General features: G+C 33.9%; 3 protein-coding genes and 1 non-coding gene across 4 annotated transcripts; 1 reads left to right on the top strand and 3 right to left on the bottom strand.

The window, feature by feature from the left end:
- Positions 1 to 1,209: 1,209 nt before the first annotated feature.
- Positions 1,210 to 1,803, bottom strand: LOC120577019 (protein FAR1-RELATED SEQUENCE 4-like). The gene has a single exon (XM_039827907.1). It carries the CDS (start codon positions 1,801 to 1,803, stop codon positions 1,210 to 1,212), a length of 594 nt encoding a protein of 197 aa, XP_039683841.1.
- A 3,548-nt stretch (positions 1,804 to 5,351) lies between these two features.
- LOC120576860 (uncharacterized) lies at positions 5,352 to 6,467 on the top strand. Its single transcript, XM_039827435.1, has one exon. It carries the CDS (start codon positions 5,450 to 5,452, stop codon positions 6,350 to 6,352), a length of 903 nt encoding a protein of 300 aa, XP_039683369.1. The 5' UTR covers positions 5,352 to 5,449; the 3' UTR covers positions 6,353 to 6,467.
- A 1,678-nt stretch (positions 6,468 to 8,145) lies between these two features.
- Positions 8,146 to 15,275, bottom strand: LOC25498076 (transcription factor UNE10). The gene is made up of 6 exons (XM_039828025.1): positions 14,904 to 15,275; positions 13,849 to 14,575; positions 12,823 to 12,924; positions 12,468 to 12,533; positions 9,428 to 9,814; positions 8,146 to 8,420 (listed from the first exon to the last, which is right to left on the bottom strand). The coding sequence occupies exons 1-6, from the start codon at positions 15,011 to 15,013 to the stop codon at positions 8,334 to 8,336; spliced, it is 1,479 nt and encodes a 492-aa protein (XP_039683959.1). The 5' UTR covers positions 15,014 to 15,275; the 3' UTR covers positions 8,146 to 8,333.
- A 6,505-nt stretch (positions 15,276 to 21,780) lies between these two features.
- Positions 21,781 to 21,887, bottom strand: LOC112416835 (small nucleolar RNA R71). Its single transcript, XR_003007348.1, has one exon. It is a non-coding gene; the product is annotated as a small nucleolar RNA R71 (small nucleolar RNA).
- Between the last annotated feature and the right edge of the window lie 4,262 nt (positions 21,888 to 26,149).

The following is a 26,149-nucleotide window of genomic DNA, read 5'->3' on the forward strand; positions in this document are numbered from 1 at the left end:
AGAGGAGAACCAAGATGGAGAGAGATCACTGATCATCAATTCTAAGTAAGGGTGGGACTAACTTTCTCTAATTCTAAGTATTTTAATTCTGAAAACTGGATTTAACATGATGTAGGTGGTAATTTTGATGATTAGAGAAATTAGGTTTTGGTTTGGAATTGATTGTTAAAGAGTAGGTAATTCAATGAATTAACATAAGAATTGAAGTTCAGGCTGTAGAATAAACATAGGTTGAGTTTCCTATCAAATTTGTGATTTGGGTTGATGAAATTGGGGCTTTTGGAGTGAAAACTGGTCGTTCCCGTAGATTTGTCCGTCGCAACTCGCCACAGCGAGTAAACTTACGCACCTTGCGAGCTACACTTTGACAACATCCCCTATTTCGCGTTCTTGCGTCTTTTTCACACGTTTTTGTTTTGAATTGGCCTTTGGTGTAAACATGAAAGTTGTAGATAATTGTGTTAGCTTTCCAGTGACTTTGGTTTGACTTGAAAATGATTTTTGGTGTTTGAGATATGATGATAATACTCCAAGGAGGTCTTAGTGAAATCTTATGAAAAATCAGCATAATCATTTATAAGTTAATCCAAAACTTATGGGATAATTCCAAACCTCAAAACTATAAGTACTATAAGTTCAATTAAGGTGTTTAAGAGTATTTAACCTATGTTGTGAGTTGGTCCTTGAGGTAGAAACGAGGTTGTTTATAATATTAATGTTCTTCAGAGAGTCTGAAATTAAGATGATCAATGTTGTTGGTTATGTGAAATAATTATATGCCTTATGTGGAAAATGTATGATGTTTAAGTTGTTAATGCTTTTCATTAATATTGTTATGTTGTGAATTGCTTGTGTTGTTTCTGTTGCTGTTGAATATTGATCAAGTTGCAGATGTTGGTTTAAGTTGTCTAAGTTGTAAGTTATCATTCCAAAGTATTGGAGTCTGAAGTTGTTGATGTTGTCTAAGTTGTTGAAAACATGTAGTGGCAGCCATTTGGCAATGACAGAAAAATTTAGCTACGGATATTTGCCCTATTGTGACGGATTTTGGCTGTAGTGACGAATATTTTCCCTATAGTCAAATTTCTTTTAGCGATACAAAGAAAGTATAGGTTAAGCCCGAGCGTGTGCCCAGGCTAGCTGGGCCCTAAAAACGCCCCTGATTTGACTGTCTACTACGAATTCTACTCATTACCCAAATGGATTCGCTCATTCCCAAAGCAAAAATGCCCCTTTGACATTCTTCCTAATATGAAAGTAGCAAAATACATGGTCCGTTTTAGGGAGAACTTTGGCAACGACTTTCATCAAAGCGAGGTCCCTATCGGTGACAATCACCTTAGGCATGTTGTTTTTTGAGGTCAAAAGACCAACGAACATCGCAAGTGTCCATATGAAGTTATTCTCTCTTTCAAAGGAAAGAAATGCTAACGCAATCGAATAGGTCAATTTGGTAGAGGTGACACCAACAATCTGAAATAAAGGCATTCTATAGGTATTGGTTTTGTAGGTGGAGTCCATGACCAAAACGGTTGGAAAAGTGTTGAGCATATCAATTGATTTCGGGTGAGCAAAGAACAAATCTTCAAGTGTGGTTTCCTCGCTATTAGCTCTTGTGAAGTAGACAGATTGATTCTCCTCCAACCTTGTAATCAAGTATTGCAACTCGGTCTTGTCCTCTCTTTGCCCCTTGCACCATCTAGTTCGTGCATTATACACTTGCTTGATGAGTGTCACACTTTCTTTGTTTCTTTCCTTCAAATCCGTGAGAATATTCCTAGGCTTTGCCAAGCTCTTTGTCATGTCGATAACTCTTTGCTTCTCCTCCCCTCTTAGTCGACCCACAAGAAGGTGGCCGGATAAATTTAGCGCCAAGTCATGGTTGTGAACTCCACAAAGCATTGCAATCCACCATTCTGGTGTTTTTTTTCAAAGAAACATTTCAACCTAAACGGACAATTACACTTCCTTGAGCCCGTGCCTTCAAGCTTCGGTTTCTTCCTCGTCTTAGGTGGATTGTATTCACCACTCCTCTCACATTGCATCGTCATGTATGGCACTATTGTACTAGATTTATCTGTAGAAATAGTAAATCCAGCCCTAGGCGCTTGTCGACGAATCCAACCAAGTAATTCTTCTCGATCTTTCCATCTTTCATTTGTTGTAAAAAATGACCCGGTGTTTACTTGAATAACACGAACACCGGTAGGTACCGGTTTAGGCTTCTCTTCAAAGTTACCGGTATGTACCAGTTTTGCTTGGTTGCGAACTATGTGAGCTTCAACTTGAAAAGGAATTTTCACTTTAAACTTCACATCATTGGTTGGTTTGCCTTCGCCGGAAGCTTTGTTTTTGCCCGGTTTCGGATCAACGCCATCCTCCGCCACATTTTCAACCATGCCACTCAATGTCTACTCAATAAAAAAAAAACAAAGAAAAATAAATAAGTGACTTGTGCGGCAAGCAAAGCAAATAAAAAAAGTGGCGCAAAATTTAAAATTCTAGGCTACTGTCAGTAGCGTGAGTTAACTCACGCTAGTGCTATCTACCTACGCAACTTAAGTCACGTTGCCCTTACAACTAGCGTGAGTTAACTCACGTTGAGCCCTACGCCTACTGAAATGAAAAATGAAACTACCAGCAAAAATGAAAAAGTTTTGACGGTACATTACCTGTTCTTTGATGCTTGATGAGCGTAGAAACTTGTTTCCTGACGATTTGCAATGATTTGGAATGAAGATTTTTACCCAAACTTTTGCACTTTTGGGGTTTTTGGAGGTGGAGGGAAAGAAAAGATGGAGCTTTTTGGTTGCCTGCTGGGTTTGGAATGCAAGTTAACATGCGCTACGTCACTTCACTCATGCTGCGTGACTTAAGTTACGTTCTCCTTATAACTAGCGCATGTTAACTCACGCTACGCAAGTGAACATGTATAGGGGCATTTTCGACTTTTACTTTGGAATGAGCGATACTGTTTGGGTAATGAGCAGAATTCGTCTACTACACCCTTATCTATAGTGTTTGTAAATTTAAGTATCTAGCCGATTCATCAAAAACGAGTTGTTTGCTTTCCATCAATATAAGAAAGGTGAATTTTCTTACACCCTATCATAGTTTTAAAGTGTGGACCATATCACGTCGTATGCTCCAAATATTTTTGTGACTGCATGGCGTGATATGGTCCACAATATTTTTGGTCACAATATTGTAGATACGATTAATGCTACTTTAATTAATAATTTTTTTTTATTTTCTATTTTTTTAAATTGATAAATAAGATTATATTGCCTTTGAAGACCCTTCAAGTCGGTCACCACCACCGTCATCCCATGAAGGCATGGAAGTGAATGCAGAAGGGTGGAGGACGGGAGGCATTTTAGGGATGTTAGCGTGATTCATGGTGTTCATATCCATTCCCATTCCCATTCCCATACCCTTCCCCATCCGAGCCGTTCCCATCGGCCCCATTCCCATGCCCATTGTATTCATCATCGACATTTGAAGTTGTTGTTGCATTGTCATCGGCATCATCATGGATGACATGTTGAATCTATTACCATGTTCACTTGTGCTTGAAATTGTTTCAGATATTCTATCACCTCATGCAACATTGAAGCTTTACCTGTCTGTAACAACAATTTAATTTTTTGACCGTAAAAAATTCATATTTAATTTATGTTTTGTTAAAAAAAGTATTTTTTGGAGTGATTTTTACAATATTCTATATATTTCTGCACAATATTATTAAAAAATAAAAAAATTTACCTAAAAATATGGACCAAAAGTAGTGATTGAAAATTTTAGAAACTAAAACTAAAATGGATATATTTATAATGACAAAAACATATTTATCCGTTATCTATTTAAACCCAATTCCCTTTCGCATCATTTTGACATTATTTAAAATGTCTCAGTCTGATTTTCAACAAATTGCATTAGGAATATTGAAGATTTTTAAAGATTTTTAAAGTCCTTTGGTTCTTTTATCTATTCAAAGACAAATTGGCGTTTTCATGTTTGTATTGTATTCTAAATTATTATAATTGACTAGAAAAAGATCGGCACGTTTTTTTATGAAAATTATGCATATATTTATATCAAGTTTATTATATTTTTATTTTAATATTTGAATTTATTTTTGGAGAATGTTAACTCGTGTCTCGGGCACCATTTAAAGAAAACTAATGTAGAAACTCTGTATTGGGAAGTGGTGAAAAGTAAAATCTTCAACTTTATGAAAGTCAAAAGGTTATTATTTTTAACAAGAAATTTCTATTTTTGCTTCCTTAACAAGTGCCCCAGGACACTAGTTAACAAGACTCTATACTTTTATGTATTTGTTAGATGTGTTATTTGCAGTGAAAATTAATGATAATATTAAAAAGAGAAAGAATCAATGAAAAAAAAAACTGAAAAGGGTTATTTTCATAGGTATAGTATAGATATTAATAAATTATCATCGTATTAATTTTTTAGTTTATCATTGATCATAGACTAATACTAAGTCAACGAGAGCAGAGGCGGACCCAGGTGCAGCTGAGGGGGTGCACCTGCACACCCTGAGTTTTTACTACTTGCACCAATAATCCTACTTTTATGTTATTTGCACACCCTCAAATTTTTGCTTTGCACCTCCTCGCCCAAGAGGCCAAGACTTAATCACACTCATGCGTCTCATTGAATGGTGACATTTGACTTTTAAATTTTAATGTTATTAATTTTATCATAAAAGGACTTTAATACTGTTATTTTCTTTGATATAGTAGACTTCCCATGAAGCCAAAACGCATAACATTGAAGTGATTTCCTAAGGCTTTTGACTCAATTACTCACGCCACATCAAATCAAATGCACTTGTTATTTCCTTGTAGATAAATAATATTCCCTCCATCTCAAAATAATTGAGTTATTTGAGAAGAAAAAAATTGTTCCAAATACACTCTAATTAATAATAAGCAATTCAACATATTATATTTTATATTTATGATAATGATGAATGCATTAGCACTTAACAAAGATATTCAACCATTTTTTCTTTTCTCTTTTTCACCACTACATTTTCTCTTAATATATGTGAAATAAACAAAAGACTTCGTTATTTTGAGACAGAAAGAGTATAATGTAAACAAAAAAAAAAAATCTTTCCACTCGCTAATTTCCGGTCATATTTTTACTCTTTATCTTTTGTATATAAAGATTATGATTATTATGTATGTATGTATAAATTATAATTTTAATAATTGATAAAGTTAAAATTTCGCACCCCCTGACTCGGGGTCTTGGATACGCCACTGAACGAGAGTGGGTTATTGGTAGTTTCCTTAGAATTTCCTGTTTTCTTTAGAATTTCCTAGAAATTTCATCCGAAAAGGGAAACGCGTCTCATCTATTCTCTATTAGTAAATGTTGCTTCTCTGTTAATGTAAAACTTGGTCGCTTAAGAAATAACATGGTTAGCGAAATTGTGAGATGGGTAAGGCAACCAAAGATATGGAGATTTGTGGGTTTTGTTTCAGCTGTTGCAGGACTCCTCTGTTATGCTCTTAGCTCTTCCTTCAACCATCTATTCGGAAACTGGAATTTGTTGAAGATTATTCTTTACACATTTTTCAGTTTCATTATTTGCCTTGCAATTCTTTTTGCAAACAAATGGCAAAACTCACCAAGTCTCCGGATGAGAGCTCATTTGGTATTTTCTGTTTTCACAATCACCACTGTTTACTCTTATTTCTTTGATAAAGTTAACGGAAAACCAGATGTATACAGTTTGGTTTCAGGTGCCGCGTTTGCTATCATGTCACTGGGTTTGTCAAAGCAGAGTCACTTTGGGTTCGAAGTTGATCTTTTGTATTTTTTTTGCGGATATCTAACTTTACAATTCATGAAGATAAAGTTGTTTTTGGTCATTGCTGGAGCGATTTTCAGTTATCCACTCATCATTCTTCGTTTTTATCTGCACGTCCCTACTGAATATTCAGAAGAATTAACCAATACTGCTGATTATCATGTTGTTCAAATTGATGGCTCCCAGGTCAATTTTGATAGTCTTGTTGCTCCTGACTTTGATGCCTTTCCTGACTCCTTAACCTTGGTCAGTCAAATCAATTCACCTTCGCAACAAGTCAACATTGGGCATATTTCACCGAATACATCATGTTGGCTATCTCGCTCGTATATTACCCCTTCAAAAAAATTGAATCCTTCACTCACCTACCATGGTCCTATAGTTCCATTCATCCGCCACAACCGTAGCATGGGCGGATCTAATATGAAACATGGTGTGGCACCAGTTCCATGGTTAGCCGAGCGGTATGCGTCTTTTGATGATGTGTGCTTCTCAACTCGCTTTTGAACAATTTATTTTTTATTTTTTTAAGTTATTAGTAAAAAAGGTTGTTGCAAGGAATCGAACCTGCAACACAATCATAAAATGCTTCCACCTATACCATTTCACTATATTGTTTAAGGTATCAATTATTTACTTTGTTAATAAATATAGTTGATTTGAATATTTTGCCACACCAATATCAAATGTCTGGATCCGCCCCTGAACCGTAGAGGATCCAAACTCAATAGTCGTGGACAACTCATGAAAATTACATTTTAGGTATCTTTCCTTATTTAATTTCAAGTTTGAAATTTCTCGACAGTTAATTGTCGATGAGCATTTGAGTAATTTACTCGTGTTTCTCAACTAAATCAAATGTGTCAACAGCAGTACTCATGTTTTAAATATAAGCAAAAGTTAAAATGTATTTGGTAAATATATTTTGACTTTTTCTTATCTCCGAAGAGAGTAATTTACAAAGAAGATAGGCAACTCTGATTTAGTCCATGGTACATAGTATGCAATGATTACCTGTTTTGTCCGGGAGAACTCATAGAGTCAAGGAGAATTGCAAGTATAGTTGAAGAGATGTTTATTCAACCAAAAAAAAAAAGTGGTTAGAAATTTCGAGTCTCTAATTTATGTTGCAAACTAAACAACACTTGTTCTTCGAAAGTGTATTCACACTTATCATTGTATTTTAGAATTCTCTTTTTATTTAACCTGCTTCCCTTGTAAAGTGTAATCATTATGGAGATTGTTTATAGAGATATGTTTGAAAGTTGAAAAGTGTTTTTACTTTATGTTAGTCTGCATTTGCATTCCTTTGCAGTTGTATAGTGTTTAATTTACTGAGAAAAAAATTAGCTTTTAAGTCTCACTTATCATCAAGCATTAAATGCAAAGCAAACCTGCTTTCATAATGTCAAATAATTCAACATTCTATGCAATAATAGGAATTATTATATTTGCTCAAAAAAAAAAATAGGAATTATTATATAGTTTGATGCAATGTTTTCATATCTTGTGTTATCGATGATGTCGTTACAAGTCATGTCTTGAGAGGTGAAAGAGTTTGAAAGATATCATATTCTAGCCATGGTTCTTTTTTGGCTGCTGTTGTTTGCGAGCTTTTTTTAACCTTCCAAGATTTACCATATTCAGTAAGAATATATTCTTCATCATATATTGGTTTGTCATGCTTCTCTTTTTCAAAGACTTATGTCATCGGGACCATGTTCATCATCATATATTGGATATATATTTCCCTCTTCTTCAAAACACTTCACAAATGTCAGCACTAATAGACTGCTGCTCATGGGAAGTACACGCCACATAAGAAAGGAGAGGAGTGTACTTCCTATGGGGTGCTTCGTAGACGCACATGGGAAGAAAAAACAGTTGAAACAAGACCAAATAGTTGGTCGTGTTGCTCTCGGTGAAGGGTGGTGTGGCCCATTGATGGCGAGGGAAAATAATTATGGTCTCAATATAAAAGGATATTGTGGTTTTTGCAACGACATTGCAACCGCAATTTCAACCGATTATACCTCATTTTCTCACATTTTTTCGCAATATAAAAGTTTGTAATATAATCACAACTTCATTTAGAACAATGAGTCCAATTATGTGATCCTGTATCTAACAACTAAAGAGCTATAATACTTAATTATTGCAATATCTGATATTATAAAAATATCAACAAGATTTTAATTAATTCAAACTATTCAAACAAAAGTAAAAACACATTAATATTAGAATGGCAAGTTAAATGAAACTTGTATACATTTTTTTTTGGGTGCAATGAAACTTGCATATATTGAAAATAAAACAACAAAAAAAGGCATGTAATTAATTTTTATAAGTTACACACCCCAAGGCAGTATATTTATTCTCATACTTGTATTGGAGCTAATATACATTTTAGTTACTCACAAAAAATAAATTCAGATGATATATTATGGTTGCTGCTAATTAACACACAACTAGAACATTAGCATTCAGATCAATTCTTTGAACCTGGTGCTGGAGGTTGTTGTTGCATCTGTTGATACATGGCAGCAATCCTACTATAAGCATCCATGGTCATAGGCTACACAAAATTATTTTTCTTTATTAATTATAACATAATATATATTAAAAAACTACTCCTAAAAAAAATATATTCAAAAACTAATATTCAATGTTGGTTTCTTAGATATCAAGTAAAACAAATATTATACCCAAATAAAAATCACCTATGTAATAGACATTTTATGAAGCATATAAGTTTCAAGGTAATGAATAAAAGAGAGATAAAATTATTACACTAGAAGTCCCTTAATTTAGAATTTCAAACAAGTCTTTTTTTTTTTGTTGTTGTCAAATTAGTCATTTATATTTAACTATAGAGTTAATTTTTATGGTGATTTTTATTGAGCATAGAATGTACATATTTAGCTCAGTTGGTAGAACAATGCGTTATTATATGTGGGGGTTAGGGTTTGAATCTCGGACATCCCACTTATTCACCTTATAAGGTGAATTCTAGCCACTAAACTACCTGATAAAAAAATGTAGATTTTCATGCCTAACTATTTTTTTTTATTTTTTTTTCAATTCATAAGAGTCAAAATTGAAAATTATGTCCATATGTCCTACACCATTATCACTTACACAAACCAGTTTGTGTTTATTGATTATTTTCTTTTGGATAAGTGCTATTGACATTTCTAAGTACTATTCGAACAGAACATTGTCACTATCTCAATAAACTGAAAGACAATATTTATCACACGATGGATTTGATTTGACTGTCTACTACACCCTTATCTATTGTGTCTCTAAATTTAAGTACCTAGCCAGTTCATCAAAAACCAGCTGTTTGCTTTACCATCACTATAAGAAAGTTGAATTTTTCTCACACCCAATCGTAGCTTTAAATTGTGGACCATATTACATCATGCTTCACAATGTTATTATGATTGCATGACGTGATATGGTCGATAATATTTTTTGTTATAAAATTGGAGTTGCGAGTAGTGTTACTTTAATTAATAATAATTTTTTTATTGTTATTTTTTAAATGGATGAATAAGATTATATAAAATGTTTATTTACCTGTGATTGGCAACCAAAAAATGTGGAGAGGGGGTCAGCCATCCCGGCTGCTGGAGGGCCTTGAAGTCGGTCACCACCGCCGGCATCCCACGAAGGCATAGGCATGAATGCAGAAGGGTGGAGTACGGGCGGCATTCCAGGTATGTTAGCGCGATTCATGGTGTTCATATCCATTCCCATGCCCATTCCCATACCCATGCCCATCCCGGGCATTCCCATCGGCCCCATTCCCATGCCCATTGGATTCATCATTGACATTTGAAGTTGTTGTTGCATTGTCATCGGCATCATCATCGATGACATGTTGAATCTATTCACCATATTCACTTGTGCTTGCAATTGTTTCAGATATTCTATCACCTCATCCAACATTGAAGCTTTATCGGTCTGTATCAACAGTTAAATAAAGTAAATTATAGAAAAGAAAATTTAAATTAAGTTCATATATGAAAATCATAAAATCTATGATCATAAATGAGTCCAATATATGTATAATCGATTAGTAATTAAACATATGCAACAAAGCTGCTATAAATAATGCAAAGTTTATTATATTTTTTCACCATAGAGTTGGACTACAACAACTTCATGAGTAAGCAATTAGCATGTTAACTAAGTCATTTGGGCTCCAATGGCAAAGAACTCCTTCCAAGGACGTACTCCGGGAATACCGGGTTTCATTTTCAGGGAGAACAACACTTGGCCAGTGTGCATGCCTCTACGCACGAGCTGGATTAGTCGCCCACCATTGATGGGTCAGAAACTGGTGCGAGAGTAAAAAAAATAATTAACATGTTTTCTTTTAAATATATTTCTTTTTTACAAACTATTTTGAATTTTTTTGTTTATAAAGACCGTGCGATTTTCTTCTCAACTATTTTTGTGTCCCCTCTATTTAGGGTGTGGCCAAAACGTTAATTGTCTAGATGTTTATGTCATTAAAGAGCATTAGGCCCTACAACTAGAAAGGGTTTCTGTGGGAGCAGTTGGGTGTTTCCTCACCAAATAGCCAACCATGTCAAAGTGTCACAACAAGTAGTGAGATTGATTTTGTGTGGACAAAGATGAATGAAAACAATGCATACATAGCCATATATGATTGGAAAAAGCTCATGACCATTCAATTAATCACATCGTTTTGAATCTTTATCTTTAATTATATGGATAATATGATTAGTTTAAAATAGACCTCCCAAAAATGATTTAAAGATAAACTCTACTATTTTTAGTCAATTTTAGTCAATTTTTTATTTTTAAAAAAATCAAATTATCCTTCCGAAATTAGAACCGGAAACATTGAACTTGAGACATGAGAGGAGCGCATTCTAAGACTCGAATGCAACATCATTATACCAACTCAAACGTGTTTAAAATTTACTAAAATATTGAATCTCTTCTCTTTTTTTTATTATTATAAAATTTATATTCTATTATTAAAATGATAAAGGTTCATCTTTGAACTCTTTTAAGAAGGTTCATATTAGACACACCTAATATGTTTATGTAAAATTGTTAAGATTAATTATATACTAAAATGGTTTCATCATTAATATTTTTTGTAAATGTTTATAACATTTTGTTTTGACTCAATAAAAGTTAATCAGATATACTTGTACAAAAAAATAGTTAATTGGATATACAAAGGTATACTACAATGCATAAGAAATTTGTTTGATGTTCAAATATAACATGAACCAAAAGTCAAGTAAAATGGTATACAAGATCCAAGTTTAAAGTGGTCCAAGTGGACAAACTTTAATCATGCGTGCATTGAATTAAAGTACGAAAAGATATATTTTGAAAAATAATAAAGATTGAAAATTCAAATTGAAACTCAAGTTGAAAGTATTCTGTGAATTATTTAAATTGTGAAATTATTTTTTGTTTTTTTACTGCAAAAATTGTGATATGACTAATAATCATAACTTTTTATCTTCACTGTATTTTTTTTTTTGGTGGTGATTTATCTTCATTGTATAGTTGACTATAAAAACACTCAAACGAATATAAATAAAAAATTAAATAAGAGGTGGTTCATTTTTTTTTATTATCTTCCTTCTTCAAAAAAAAAAATTATATTTGTAAAAAAAAAATTGAAATATCAAATCCAATAATCATGAGATATGGCAAAGAGAGGAATAACATGAGTCCGTCCCATATAAGACTCCGAAAATAACAAAAATATGGCCTCAAAATCACAAATCAAAGAAAAACATGGACCCATTTGGATTTGACTTATTTTTGAATTTATTAAAAACAACTTATAGAAATAAATAATTTTTATGTATTATTCATAAGATTGTCAAGATAGTTTATGAAAAAACACTTTATGAAGATATATTTTTTGTCAAAAAGAAATAATTTTTGTTAATGAGAACTTATGAATTAACGTAGAAATTTATTTATTTATTTACGAAAACTGTTTTTTTTTTTATACTCAGAAATAATTAAATCTAAAAAATTTCCAAAAAGAAAAAACATACACAACCCATCATTTCCTTATATAATTTATAAAAAAAATAGTTTTACTTCAAACAATTTTTACTATTCCTAGTATTGTTATTAAAAATATTTCCAACATTCTATTATTTACCACACAAAAAAGAAACATCCTAGTAACCACACAAAAAAGAAAAAGAAAAACAGTGTTGTTTACATGAAGTTTTAAAAAAAGAAATCCTAAATAATTTTTATAAGACAAGATCCCAAGAAGAAGAAACAAAATTATAACGTGACCTTATCAGATTTATAGTGCAGAATCATCAAGGGACCTATACTTGAAGTCTTGGAAAGTGATTGAGCAAAAAAAATAACGTTACATCATAGCAACTGTTTAATTTATAGCATCATTGAAAAAAAAAACTGATAAGAATTTGGGACCATTAGATACCTAATAATTGGCTCATATACCACATATAAACAATCATTGTTGGCTTTTCAAAATTCCAATAGCTATATTATAGTTGAAACCAATTAATTAAATTAATTATATATATATATATATATATATATATATATATATATATATATATTCTAATACCTTGCTGGAATTTGGGACCAACTTTTGCAATGTCTTCATTCTCTGGTTTATCTTATCCCTCCTTTTCTGAAATTCCAATAAAAGAATCAACCAATCAACAACTAATTCTTGATTTTAAAGTTATTAAAATATTATATAAATTAAACCAAGTTGTTTGGGCTCCCGCGACAAGGAGCTCCTTCCAATGACATACTTGGGAAATACCGAATTCGATTTTCAAGGGAAATAACGTTTGGTCAGTGCGCATACCTCTATGCATAAGTCAGATTAATTGTCTACCTTTAGTAGATCGGAAACCGAAGCGAATGGTAAAAAAAATTATATAAATTAAAGTACATTCTATGTGCTCACTTACCCTTTCAGATTGGTTGTGTATAGCTGCAGCTCTACTCCTTTTTGTGGAGACTGATGATTTTCTATTTTCTCTCTTTTTCTCATCCACGTCAGCTTCTTCCCTCTATTATATATATAATCACAAATCATTAAATTAACATGAAAATTGAGAATCAAACAAGTGGAGACATTAAGTCAACCAAACAAGGGTTGCCGACAATTATCCAATCTATATGATTACTTTATATCTAAAAAAAGCTAGAAATCTAACTCAAACTCAACTACTAAATTAATCTCTAAATTAAAACCAAGAGAATCTAAGTTGATGTAGTTAATCATGTGTGAGTGGGAAGTTTCAAATTAGATTAAGGAATATATACATTGATTAAGACATTAAGGAATTTATCATATCTCTATTGCCTTAAAATTTTAGATTTAGAAATCCCTCTTGACTTAAAATTTTAGTGGTTGTCAACTCGTTTGTGTGGATGCTCTTAATTTAATATAATGATCCCAACTATTTTAGTCTTCCTTAAGCATGAACATATGTGGTTTATGATCACTTAGTGATCCTAAATCATTAACTTGTTGATTTGAACGCTCTCCGAACTCTATAACTTGTGATATCATAAGCCTGGTGGTGCGGCTTGATGGAGAGCGAGAGTGGATACCCGTATTAAAAAGTTCTTGACGGTGTAATCACAAGACGTGTTACGTTGGTAATAACAACATTAAGAGTATAAGATGTTGGAGACTCACTCACTCTTAACCTAATGTGATGATCTCACGTGTTTAACACCTCCTCTGAATTTAGGCATATATATTGTAAAATCTTTTTAAAAATTAACACAATACATAGTAAGATTTATAGCGTTGGTGCATAGAGATTTATACAAAATATATAATAATGTTTGACACTATTTCTTTAATGATAAATAAGTTTAACTAACTATTAAGGTATGATATCACTTTATATATAAAACCAATCAATGATCATTCATAATCATACACACAAAGTACCATTTATACAAGTGAGTGAGAATCTTACCGGTGGTCTACTGTGACAAACAGAATCATGGTCGTCTATGGTGGTGGTCCTGGTGCACTGCTTCTCAGAGCTGGTGTTATCCATAGAAGCTATTGAAGTTGAAGTGAAACCAGTCATACCAAATTCCCTATCGTACGTATCAAGTGTCACTTGCTGGCTCTGCCTCCCAAAGGTTGCACTGCCACTCATACTTTGGTCCCTACCGCTCCCCGCCACGTGTGCCACCCTCCCACGCTTTGCCGCTGACGCAGCAAGGATACCTCCTTCGTCTTGCGTTGCGGCCACGACAGCACTGCAGGATCCCACGGGTGTATGGCCGCCAACCATGCATGATCCAATCCCTGATCTAGGGACTGGATCCATTGCATGGGTTCTCTGCTCCTTAGTAGTATTGGAGCAGGGAACCAACGCATCCACAGCCATGCCGTTGGAGGCGGCTGTGGCGGCTGCGATGGCTGCCGCTCGTTGTGGGTCAAGCCATGGGACTAACATGTTTCCATAAACACCACCACCGGCGAGAAAGGGTGATTTTCCGCGGTGCGGAAAGCTTGTGGCTTGGTTCACTATAGACTCCAAGGTACCACTACCACGAGGCTTTTCCCATGTTTCCTTGGAAGGTGTTGTACCTGCGGTTGATGGATGTTTATGCGGCACTTTCGGTAACCCTAAGCCATGCATAGAAATCTGTCCATTTTCCCATGTCAATTCTGCAACATCATAGTCTAACCTGAATTCATAAAACAACGTACAATTCAATCATCAACACTGTTCATGTGATTTTATACTTTTTGGTACGGTATTTGATTGGTAACCATGGTTATTGACATATTCCGCGCAAATTTGGATTGACCGTAAGTTTGATAAAATCATGCGGTAATGTCTTTCTTACATCCCTTAGGTGTAACTTTAACCAAAATTACGTCAGTCCATCGTAATTTTGACAACATCATCGTCAATCCAAACATGCACTGAACATTCATTAGGTTGCAACCACTGAATTAAAACTTTCGAAAAAACACGAAATAAAAAGAGAAAATTAAGGAGAGTAATCTAACATGGGAACATCATGAGGATTAGTTGAATTAGAGTTGGAACGAAGAGAGACTGATCTTGGAGGTGGTTGTGGATTTTCATCAACATCCCAACTAGGAACACACTGACTCATTTTAGGAAAGAAATGAAAACAGTGTTTCCTAACTGTGTTTTTGCTCTTTTTCACATATTAAGGAAAGAATGCATAGTTTGGAGACAGAGAGAGTGGAAAATATTGATCTTAGTTGTAAGGGCCCATATATGAGAGCAAGTAGTGAAAGTAGCTTGTGGAGTTCATTTGGCTACGTAAAAGGGGAGAATCTAGTCCATATGTATTGGAGTGACAAGATTTGTGTGTGGACTCAGTTCTGTTTTGTCGTTTCAAATGATTAATGTTAGATTTGTTGAGTAGTGCCTTTCATACTTATACAAATACAGCATGCATTACATATACAGATACATAAGTATAAATAGGGAACTACCTAGTCAACAAAAAATAAATAGAGAACTACTTGGAAATAGATTTAACAATATATATATATATATATATATATATATATATATATATCCTATTATATTGTTGCGCGTCAAATGTGGTCCTTATAGTAAATGGATAAAACAATATAATTTAATCAAAATCAGTTTTATTGAATGATACTCTTAGAAATCGTGGTTAAACCTAACACAATTCCAAAAAATTGGCTTGTGATGAGAGGATTGTCCTTACTTATAAACACATTGTCAGGTCATCTCCTATCCGATGTGTGATTCTTAACACACACCCTCATGACCAGCACTATTGGGCTTGGTTTGTGGACATAAATAGCGGGCGACCCGATAGTGAAAACCTGATAGGATGTGGCCTAATGTGGCCTAAATGATGGTTGGGCCTAACACAACCCCACAAAACCGACTTATGAGGTGTGGATTGCCCCCACTTATAACGTATTGTCAAGTCATTTCATATTCGATGTGAGACTCTTAACATATACAAATTAAACTATGGGCTTTGCTTTGTAACAAATAGCGGATAAACTAAACTACCTAGTGCAAAATGGGGATTAAAATATCTCCATTAACTAGGTGATAAGGAGGCATAGCATACATATGGTGAGCTACAATAATGGTGAAAGAGCCTAACATAGTTAGGTTAATAGATAATTGAGCATGTCATGACGTTGTTAGGATCTCATATAAACCTTTATGACCATGGCCTGTGAATGGATCTTTATGGGCCTCTGAAATATCTTTTATACCATGACCAATATCCCAGTTAGTTTTATACATATGACCGACAATGAGAAAAAGAATTGCAATAGCAAAATGATGACGTGCAATATCGGTCAAAAGATACATGTATCTAATCATCCACGAAAAGTAAGAAAGTTTGTGTAATTTGACCAATTCAAGGTAAAAAAAACTGGGGTTGCTCCTTCAGAAAAACTTTGATAAAGTTGAGCTAAAAGATCCTGATTCAAGATAAATTCATGAGAAAGTGGGATCTACTCCAGCATTTAGAAATTGGTTAATTGATAAAGATACATGTACTTGATGCCCCGTCCAAGAAAGAGACCCGAGTCCTAGGAACCCTGCCAAATGGTCATTCAACATGGATTCTACATCCTGGAACCAAGCCAATTTTGTAGCAGCTTTGTGATAATTAAACCAACTAGCAAAAACCATTAAGGCTGCAAGGACCAATGCACCAATTGCAGTACAATAGAGTTGTAATTCGTTAGTTATGAGTATGTTGCATTTTCGTTATTAAGTGTAATATTTCAAACACCGAATGATCATTTTTATTCTTGTTTTACACAAAACCGGCTTAAAATTAGTTAGTTTGACATAAAACTGGCTTAAAATGGTGCAAAAAATTGATTTACAAAACACTGTTTTAAGTTGATTGTAACAAATAGCTTAAAATGTATATGCGGTGCTATTAAAATTAAGTTGAAAATGTTATATGTTTTAAGCTAATTATTTAGACATCCAACTTCAAACCTGTTAAACATGGTTTATAAATTCGTGTAAGTTATGTTTCTGTAATTTATTCCTCAACTCTCGATTGCAAAAGAAACCCTTGTTCCTACCATCGTATTCCACTTTTTTTTTCTTTTCACTACCCTCTTTTTCGTCTCACACCATCTCCTTGTTAATTCTTTCTCTACTTTCGACTTCAATCTCTTATATATCGTCATCGTTATTCTATAAGTCTCACTTGTTTTTCTTCCTCATTGTTTGCGTCGAGCTCATTTGTGAGGAAATGGTCACAGATGTCTCTCATTGTTCATTCCTAAGTTCATTTATCATGTTTAAATATGTGTATATGTTCATTTGTTAGCCTTTCAGTGTTAAATATGCTCTGGTTTTTGTGTAATACCTTTTTTTTATTCATGTGGTTGACATGTTCAATGTGTTTAGATGAGCAATACAATTTTTTTTTCTGATTTGGTATGACATTCTTCTAAATTTATGGGTTCTAACTTCTAATATTCATTTGTTATTTTTGTCATTTTTTATTTTAGTTTGGATTAATAGTATTTTTCACCCTTGTAATATATGTTATTTCCGGTTTTCGCCCCTATAAAATTTTCGGTTTGATTTGCACCCTCGTAAAAAATTTATTTTTCGGAAAACACCCTTAATAGGCCATTCAAAAACAAAAATTTCTTGAATTTTTTTTCTGAAAATGGCCTATTAGAGGTGTTTTCTGAAAAATAAAAATTTTGCGAGGGTTCAAATCAAACCGAAAATTTTATAGTGGCGAAAACCATAAATAACATATATTCCAGGGTGAAAAGCACTATTAACCCTTTTAGTTTTTATTCTAGTGCATAATGTTTTTCAACTTAAGTGTTATATTTTAGTTCTTAAAACATTTTATCAAGAATACCATTATAAAGCACGTTAGATTTTAGTCGCTTCAAAATTTATAATTGCATGAACAATGATGTAGAAGCGGAGAACTATGGTGTAGATGGGAAGAACAATGGAGAGACTAGCCAAATAGAGGATTCTATTCATGAATATCCATAAACTGGTGATGATGAATCTTATTGATAGATTTATATAGTAGAGGAATTAATCTTGATCAACTCTATTATAGTTGATAATTAATACTCATATCTGATCTTAATTATAACATAGTTCAAAAAGATTATGACTAAATACATAGCTAAATATTATACTCCCTCCTGTCTTTATTATAAGAAACTTTTGATTTTTTAGATTCATTGAGTAATTAATGTATCTTGATGTAAATATAGACTAGATACATCACTTACATAATAAACTTAAACAATCAATTGTTTCTTATAATAAGGATCGAAGGGAATACTTAATTTTAAGAAAAAGTTGAATTTTTTAGGTAAATGAACCCTTCGGTCATTAGTCATAGTATTTCAAGTGACATGAACTTTTGAATAAAATTAGGATCTTTTATGCAAACGTTGAAATGGTCAACTTTAAACAAATTAGACATATTAAAGATAGAATTGTTATAAAGTACTCTCTCCGTCCCATATTATATGACTTAGTTGACACTGTCATGTATGGTAATACACAATTTTGAGTTTAAATATCTTTAATAATCTATTAGAAAAATTATGAAATTTTGATATTTAAAAAAGGCTAAAATATGGTTTTGGTCCCTGCAAATATGTCTCATTTTGGTTTTAGTCCATGTAAAAATATTTGTTGTTTTTGGTCCCTGTCTCAACTTTTGTGATGATTTGCACACGTGACACATGATGACTGAATCCATTTATTAGAGAAATAGTCTTTGCAAAATCTTTTGATTATGAAAAAGGTCCCTACAAAATATTTTGTTTTTGAAAATGCCTCCACGTTCGATAAAATTTATTCTCCATATATAATATTTTATTCAAGTCTACTTGGATGAATTTCAAGAGACAACCCCTAGATTGAAGAAATCTAATCCAGATAAATAAATCATATAAATAAGTTTCATTAAACATCATTTTGTAAAATAAAAATAAAAATTCATTAAACATCATTGTATTACTCTAATACAATGGATAATTCATAATATACAATACTATGTTTTATGGCATCTACAAAAATGTATCATGCTTATATCAAGTGCCATTAAAAGATATATAGGTCTGCTTAAGTTATTTCTATACAACAACATCTCTATTGCACTTGTTTCATTTATGTATATCATAACATGTAGCATCCATCATGAGCAGATGCTAATAGCGTCCGCTAAACGGACTCTACTAAAGCCAAAAAACACAAAATCATATCAATTGAGTCCAAAAAAAAAATTGAATCTATACTAACGTCTTCCATATATGTATATGCTAGCTTCATAATAGCATCTCTTCAGATGAACACTACTTAGAGTCCATTGGACACTACTGCTTTGCTTCGAGCTCTCGAATATTTTCCACGACCGTGACGATAAATCAATGTTAACTTCCTTGTAGTGAGTATTGATTTCCCATAACAATAGAAATGATTTAGATTGGAGTTGTTGTGATGAACTCTGTTTATTCCATAAAATTTTTATTAAATTGCATACTCTTAACAATAAACCAATCATCAAAACTCCCAATCAATCAAAAAGTAAATCTAACAAAACACTTGGGAAAAATAGCTTTGATAATCACAAGTCCTTATGGATCAATACTTTTATTATGACGACAGATCCCATGCACATGGGGCATATCAATCACCTTAAGAAGTTTGAATTTATGGATAAATGTGGAATCACCTATTTGTCCATTATTCCTAGAATTAAATCTTTGATGTTTAAAAATATTATTATGTTGTTGGAATGTCCGTAATCTATTATGAAAATATTAAAGAGAAACAAAAGTAATAATAAATATCTTTTAAAAAATAATTAACTTGAATGAACAACAATATACTTATGTGTTATCAAATGATCATTATGCAGCAGTGTTAAAACTCTTAGGGAGAGCCTGCCGTCCATTTGGGTCCCACAATGCTCGATGGATTAGTGATGAGTCATTTATATACTATTTTAATATGCTTTTTAGTTTAGTTTTATTTAGATTTTATATAATTTTATATTAGTATTATTTCCTTTTTAGGATAGTTTACTTTAAATTGCAATTTATTATATTTCAGGAAAGAATATTGGATGGATTGAGTCTTGGAGCAAAAGAAAGGGATTTGGAGCCGATTGGACATGAAAATATGAAGATTGAGAGACAAAATACGTCTCCACACCTTTTGCTACTTTTGCTTGGATTCTGAGCTATTCTATTTTAGCGCGCAATCTCTCGTGGAATATTCTTAGAATATACTTGCTTAGATTTTAAGTCAAATGTGTGCTATAAATAGAATAGCTAGCCATCACAAATATTCATCTTTCCTTGGAATACAATATGTGACAATTGTCTTTCTGATAAAAGTTCACCTTTACTTTCTTGTTATTTACTTTTGTGCATTCTCTCTTCTTCCCCTTGTCTACGATGAACATTAGTGAGTAGACTTCTCTTGTCTTGTGATTGTTGGATAAGTCTAATGACATAATCCTAATCAAATCAAGCTTTAAACCTTAATCTCATGTAACCCTAATTTCTTATCTGAATTCACCGTCTTAACATGGATCAACCATTATCAAACTGTGGAAACGAAAGTGGAGGGTTTGATAATTGTTTATCCATTATTCCAAATATCAATTCATAAAACGAAAGTGGAGCTTTGATATTCGAACAAGTGAATTCAGACAAGGATTGCAAAGTCAGCGAAATAGGCTTTGCAATCTTTGAGACATATAGTTTCGATCTTCAAGGGAACTAATAACAATCAAGTCAGTAAAGGAGGCTTGGTTGTTAGAGGAACCAAAATCTAATAGTAATCAAGTCAGCGAAATAGACTTGGTTGCTAGAGGAACATAAGAGAAACTGTCTTGAGAAATTAGGTCTAACATAAGGTTATAAGTTTAATAGTTTGGTTTGTGAAGGACTTGTCGTTAGGATGAACCAATGACCCCAAGGCTTTTATATTTTCTTTTATTTACTTTCAATTAAAAACCCAAAACATTCTACCTTATAAAACTAGTCTAATCATTATCTAAAGTTGATTGAATTCATAACTCCCTGTCGGAACGATACTCTTTTATACTACTTCGGTAAGACCGTGCACTTGCGGTTTTATCTCATCAAGTTTTTTGGCGCCGCTGCCGGGGAGTTATTGTAATTTGATTAACTTTTTAATAGTGGTTAGTCTAAAAAAAAAAATTATATATATATAATATAAAAAAAATATATATATAAAATAGTATATATATATTTATAAAATATTTTATTTCCTTTTTCTTACCTTTTTATTTTTTTTTATTTTTTATATATTTATAATATATTTTATTTCCTTATCTTGTTTTGTTTTTATTTTATATATATATATATATATATATATATATATATATATATATATATATATATATATATATATATCTCCCTCCCTTTCTCCTTATTTTTTATTTTCTATCTTTAACCGTTTTGATTTCAGGCATGGCTCAAAGACAATAATAACGACATGGATGAGAAACGTGCTCTCGAAGAGTATGCAATCACATCTTCAGATGAGCCGTACGATGCTATTGTGTACCCAATGGTTGAGGGTAGTAAATTTGAAATAAAGCCTGCACTTATTTACCTAGTGCAGCAAAATCAATTTTTCGGATCACCCACTGAGGATTCGAATCTTCATGTTTCAAATTTTTTAAAACTCAGTGGAACTTTGAAGGCAAACCAAGAGGCCGTAAGGCTGCACCTCTTTCCTTTTTCCTTAAGGGATAGAGCTAGTGCTTGGTTTCATTCATTGACTATTGGTTCTATCACTTCATGGGACCAAATGAGGCGAGCTTTCCTTGCCCAATTCTTTCCCCTTTCTCAAACCGCTCAATTCAGGGCGATGCTTTTTCAATACACTCAAAAAGATGGTGAATCTCTTTACGATGCGTGGGAGCGTTTCAAATAAATGCTTAGGCTTTGCCCCCATCATGGTTTAGAGAAGTGGCTAATTATCCACACCTTTTATAATGGTCTTTCGTATACCACAAAAATCTATGTTGATGCAGCTGCAGGTGGAGCTTTGATGAATAAAACTTACACAGCAGCATATGATTTGATCGAGGGCATGGCACAAAACCACTATCAGTGGACAAGTGAGAGAGTCATCACTGCTTCTTCACCCTCTAAAAAAGAGGCAGGTATGTACAAAATTTCCTCCCTTGATCATCTAACTGCTAAGGTTGACACACTGACACAAAAATTTGATACAATGAATACTAGTGTTGTCACACCTGCTCCTGTATCACCTCCTTGTGAAGTTTGTGGTGTATTTGGCCATATTGGCATTGATTGCCAACTAGGTAGTGTTGTTAGAGGTCCTGAGCAAGTAAACTATGCTCAATATAATCGAGGGTTTAGAAACAACCAATTATTTTATCAAACCCCTCAAAATCTTTTTGGACAACAAGCAACACCACCCAGTTATGCAAGCAACCAAAGAGTCCCTCAAAAATCCAGCTTGGAACTTTTAATGGAAAATTATGTTATAAATCAATCCAAGCAGCTCCAAGAGCTTAAAAACCAAACGGGATTTTTGAATGATTCTCTTGCCAAAATCACATCCAAGGTAGACTCCATAGCAACTCACAATAAGATACTTAAAACCCAAATCTCTCAAGTGGCCCAACACGTGTCTACTTCCTCTCAAACCATCGGGATCTTTCCAGGTCAAACTGAAACCAACCCCAAAGGCCATATAAGTTCTATTATTCTTAGGGATGGTAACCAATTAGAGGACCCCGTTGTGAAAATTAAGAACGATGAGGGAGAAATAGGAAGTGATGAGCCTCAAAGTGAGAAAACTATAGGAGAAAATGAACAGCCATTTGTTTCACCACCTCATGAGCCTAAAAATCCATTAACACAAGGTTTTGTCAAATCAAAGTTAGATGACGAATTTAGAATTTTAATTGAAATACTTCCAAACAAATTGTCATCTAAACTTAAGAATCTAGAAAGTTTTCTCATACCTTGTGTCATAGGATCCAAAAGCATTGAGAAAGCCATGTGTGATTTGGGAGAGAATGCTAGGTTGACGCCACTATCCCTTTGGGAAAGATTGGGTATAGGGTAGAGAAACCTCTTGAACGTCAAGCTAATGACTATAAAGAAGCGCTTCGTGGGAGGCAACCCACGCTTTTAACTGCTTTTGTTTTGTTTTTGTTGTTTTTTTTTTCTTTTGTAGGTAATTGTCCGAAGGTGATTCAAGAAAACGAGAAAATTTTGAGGCCCCATGTCCAGAACCTTGGCACGGCCCGTGCTAACACTGGCACGGCCGTGCCATACCTTGCTACCCAAAAACTGACCCACAATCTAGAAAGTTGGCATGGCTCGTGCTAAGTTTGGCACGGCCGTGCCCGATCCCAGGTTCAGTTTTATCTAACTTTTCATCTTCTTCATCCCCCATTCTCAACTACTCACATCCCTCATCCTCCCATTTTTATCTAAAACCTCCATAACCAAAAAACCTTACAAACTCCATACCTCCCTCAAAACCTCACCAATTCTCAAAATTTCTTCACCCCATCAACCACAATCCACATTTCAATCATAACCCTTCCATCAAAAACAACTTTCTTCCATCCCAACCAAAAAAACCATCAAATTTGTAGCCCCCATTCAACCAACTAGAAAACCCACAAATTCTTCACCAATTCACCCAACCCAACTCCTAACACTTACTCAAACCCCAACCCCATCACCCAACCTTCACCCAAAACACAAAAGGCCCACCAAGGTTAAGGATAATGGCATCTAGGAAAGGTGGAGCAAGCTCTTCCGGAGGACCACAATCAAAGAAGAAAACGCAAGCCAAGAATCATGGCATAATCTTCAAGGACACCAAGCAAAGGGAAAGGTATAAAATTCTTCTCTCTAAACCTTTGCATCCTTGTCGATATCCAGATCCTTATACTTTGAGTGTGCTAGGACTAAGGGATAATGTGTTTAAATTACTAGGAAATTTAGGAAATTTAGGATGGGTTGATATGCTTAGACCTATGAAAGGTTTCGAAAATTTCACTTATGAATTCTTAAGTTCTATTGAATTTACGAAGGATAAGGTGAATTTTGACAACCCCGATCATAGAGTCTCTTTCCGACTTTTGAATATGGATTATGAGATGTCTCTTGAAAATTTCTGTTTAGAGATGGACTTTGCAAATGCGGGGTTCATCCATGACTCTTGGAATCCAAATTTAAAGTCGGAAAACTATGACCCCGCTCTCTTTTGGAAACGCATTACCGGGTTAAGGCAATATAATCCCCGCAACAATAAGGCTAGTAACATTCACAACCCAGTACTTAGATACCTCCAGAGAGTCATGGCTTGTACCATCTGGGGTAGAAAAGAGGTAGGAACAACTAGGACGGATGAACTTTTTATGCTTTGGGCAATGCTTAGTAACAATCCCGTTAATATTTGTTTCTACCTACTTGATTACCTTTCCTCCATAGGAGCTAGACCTGATAATAGAGATGAGATAGTAGTCGGTGGTATCATTACCTTCATTGCTAGAAAGTTTGGAGTGGGTGAGGAAGATGGGATAAATCCAATTGAGGGCAACAATAGACTTAATATTGAAACCCTTGTTGCTATGAACTTCATTAAGATTCAGTCACCCATGACTTATGCACTTCAACTTCGCATACCACTTTTATTTCTACTTCCTAACCCATCTCGGACTAACCCCGAGGTGGAGGAAAATTTGTTGTATGTTGGTGATGGATTACTGGTACATGAAGAGCATAATCAAGGTGACGAAGAAGGTGCACACATGCACCATGAAGAGGAGCCCCATGACCATAACGACAACAATGAAAGATGGGCATGGATGCAAACCGAGGTACAAAGGATAAGCACCGAGCAACAAAGGCAAGGTGTTGAATTATCCGGGCTAAGAAATAATGTCCTACGGGGCAACCGCATATCCGAAGAAAATAACCAAATGCTTCGGAACATGATGCAACACTTCAACCTCCAAGGCCCTCCCTATGGACCTCAATAAAAATGTGAGATTTCCTCTTCCTCTCTTTTTCACCTTATCTCTTTAATCTCTATCTCACTCTTCTACCTCTCCTTCTCTTCTACTTTTCTTTTATCTTGAATCATTGAGAACAATGCTTCTCCTAAGTGTGGGGGGAGCCTAATAAAGTGTCTTTAGTCGTAGTGTTTCCAAACTCCCTTGAACTTTATTCTTTTGTTTTGTTTTATTGTAAAAGGCATGGTTAAGTAGCTAATTTTTATTGAAAATATCATGACACAAAATTTTCATTGTCTCCTTTTATTTTGTTGATTCTTGTACATGAAAGCAAACTCTTGTGTTTTAAGTCTTCTTGATATACCCACATCTTGTTTTAAAGTGAATAAAACTCTCCAATGAGAAAAACACAAAGTTGCTTCCCTTGAGTAAATGTATGAATAGGTATTTTAAGGAAACGCGTTTTAATCCTAGCGGTGCATTAACCTTTAAAGATTCTCAAAGTGCCAGTAGTATAAGTTAGTATAAGGGAGTTCATAAAAAGCCAAAAAGCCAAATAAATTCCAAGATCTCATCATTGAATCTAGATTGGGGAAGGAGGTAGGCCCTCCGACTTCCTACATGAAGATGATTGTTATCTTAAGGAAAAACTTTAAAAAAAGCATCATTGAATCTAGATTGGGGAAGGGGGTAGGCCCTCCGACTTCCTACGTGAAGATGATGTTTTAAGGGATACCATTGAATCTAGATTGGGGAAGGGGGTAGGCCCTCCGACCTCCTACGTGAAGATGTTGTTCCTTAAATAAAGAACTTAAAATGTGCAAATGGCAAAGAACAAAGATTCTCAAATACTCCCATCTCTCTTATATGAATTATAGAAGGAATCTTTCTTGGTTGGTTTAGTGCTAGGATTAGACCATGTTTCCTCATAATGCCTATCTTATACAGGAGCAAGAAAAGGGTTGGACTTCACACACACACTCACTTGAAACTTGATCGTTGGGTTGAATAAAAAATTACAAGAAATGCTTGAGTTTGTGATTAGTGTACATTTGGGATTTAAGCCCTTGAGGGGACATGTGCTTTAATTGAATTGTCATTTGATATAACCGTTTGTGCTACTATGTTTATGCCTTTTGCTTGAGGACAAGCAAAGATTCAAGTGTGGGGGAGTTTGATGAGTCATTTATATACTATTTTAATATGCTTTTTAGTTTA

Source organism: Medicago truncatula, chromosome 7 (assembly GCF_003473485.1).
Source record: "Medicago truncatula cultivar Jemalong A17 chromosome 7, MtrunA17r5.0-ANR, whole genome shotgun sequence".
Taxonomy (NCBI): Eukaryota; Viridiplantae; Streptophyta; class Magnoliopsida; order Fabales; family Fabaceae; genus Medicago; species Medicago truncatula.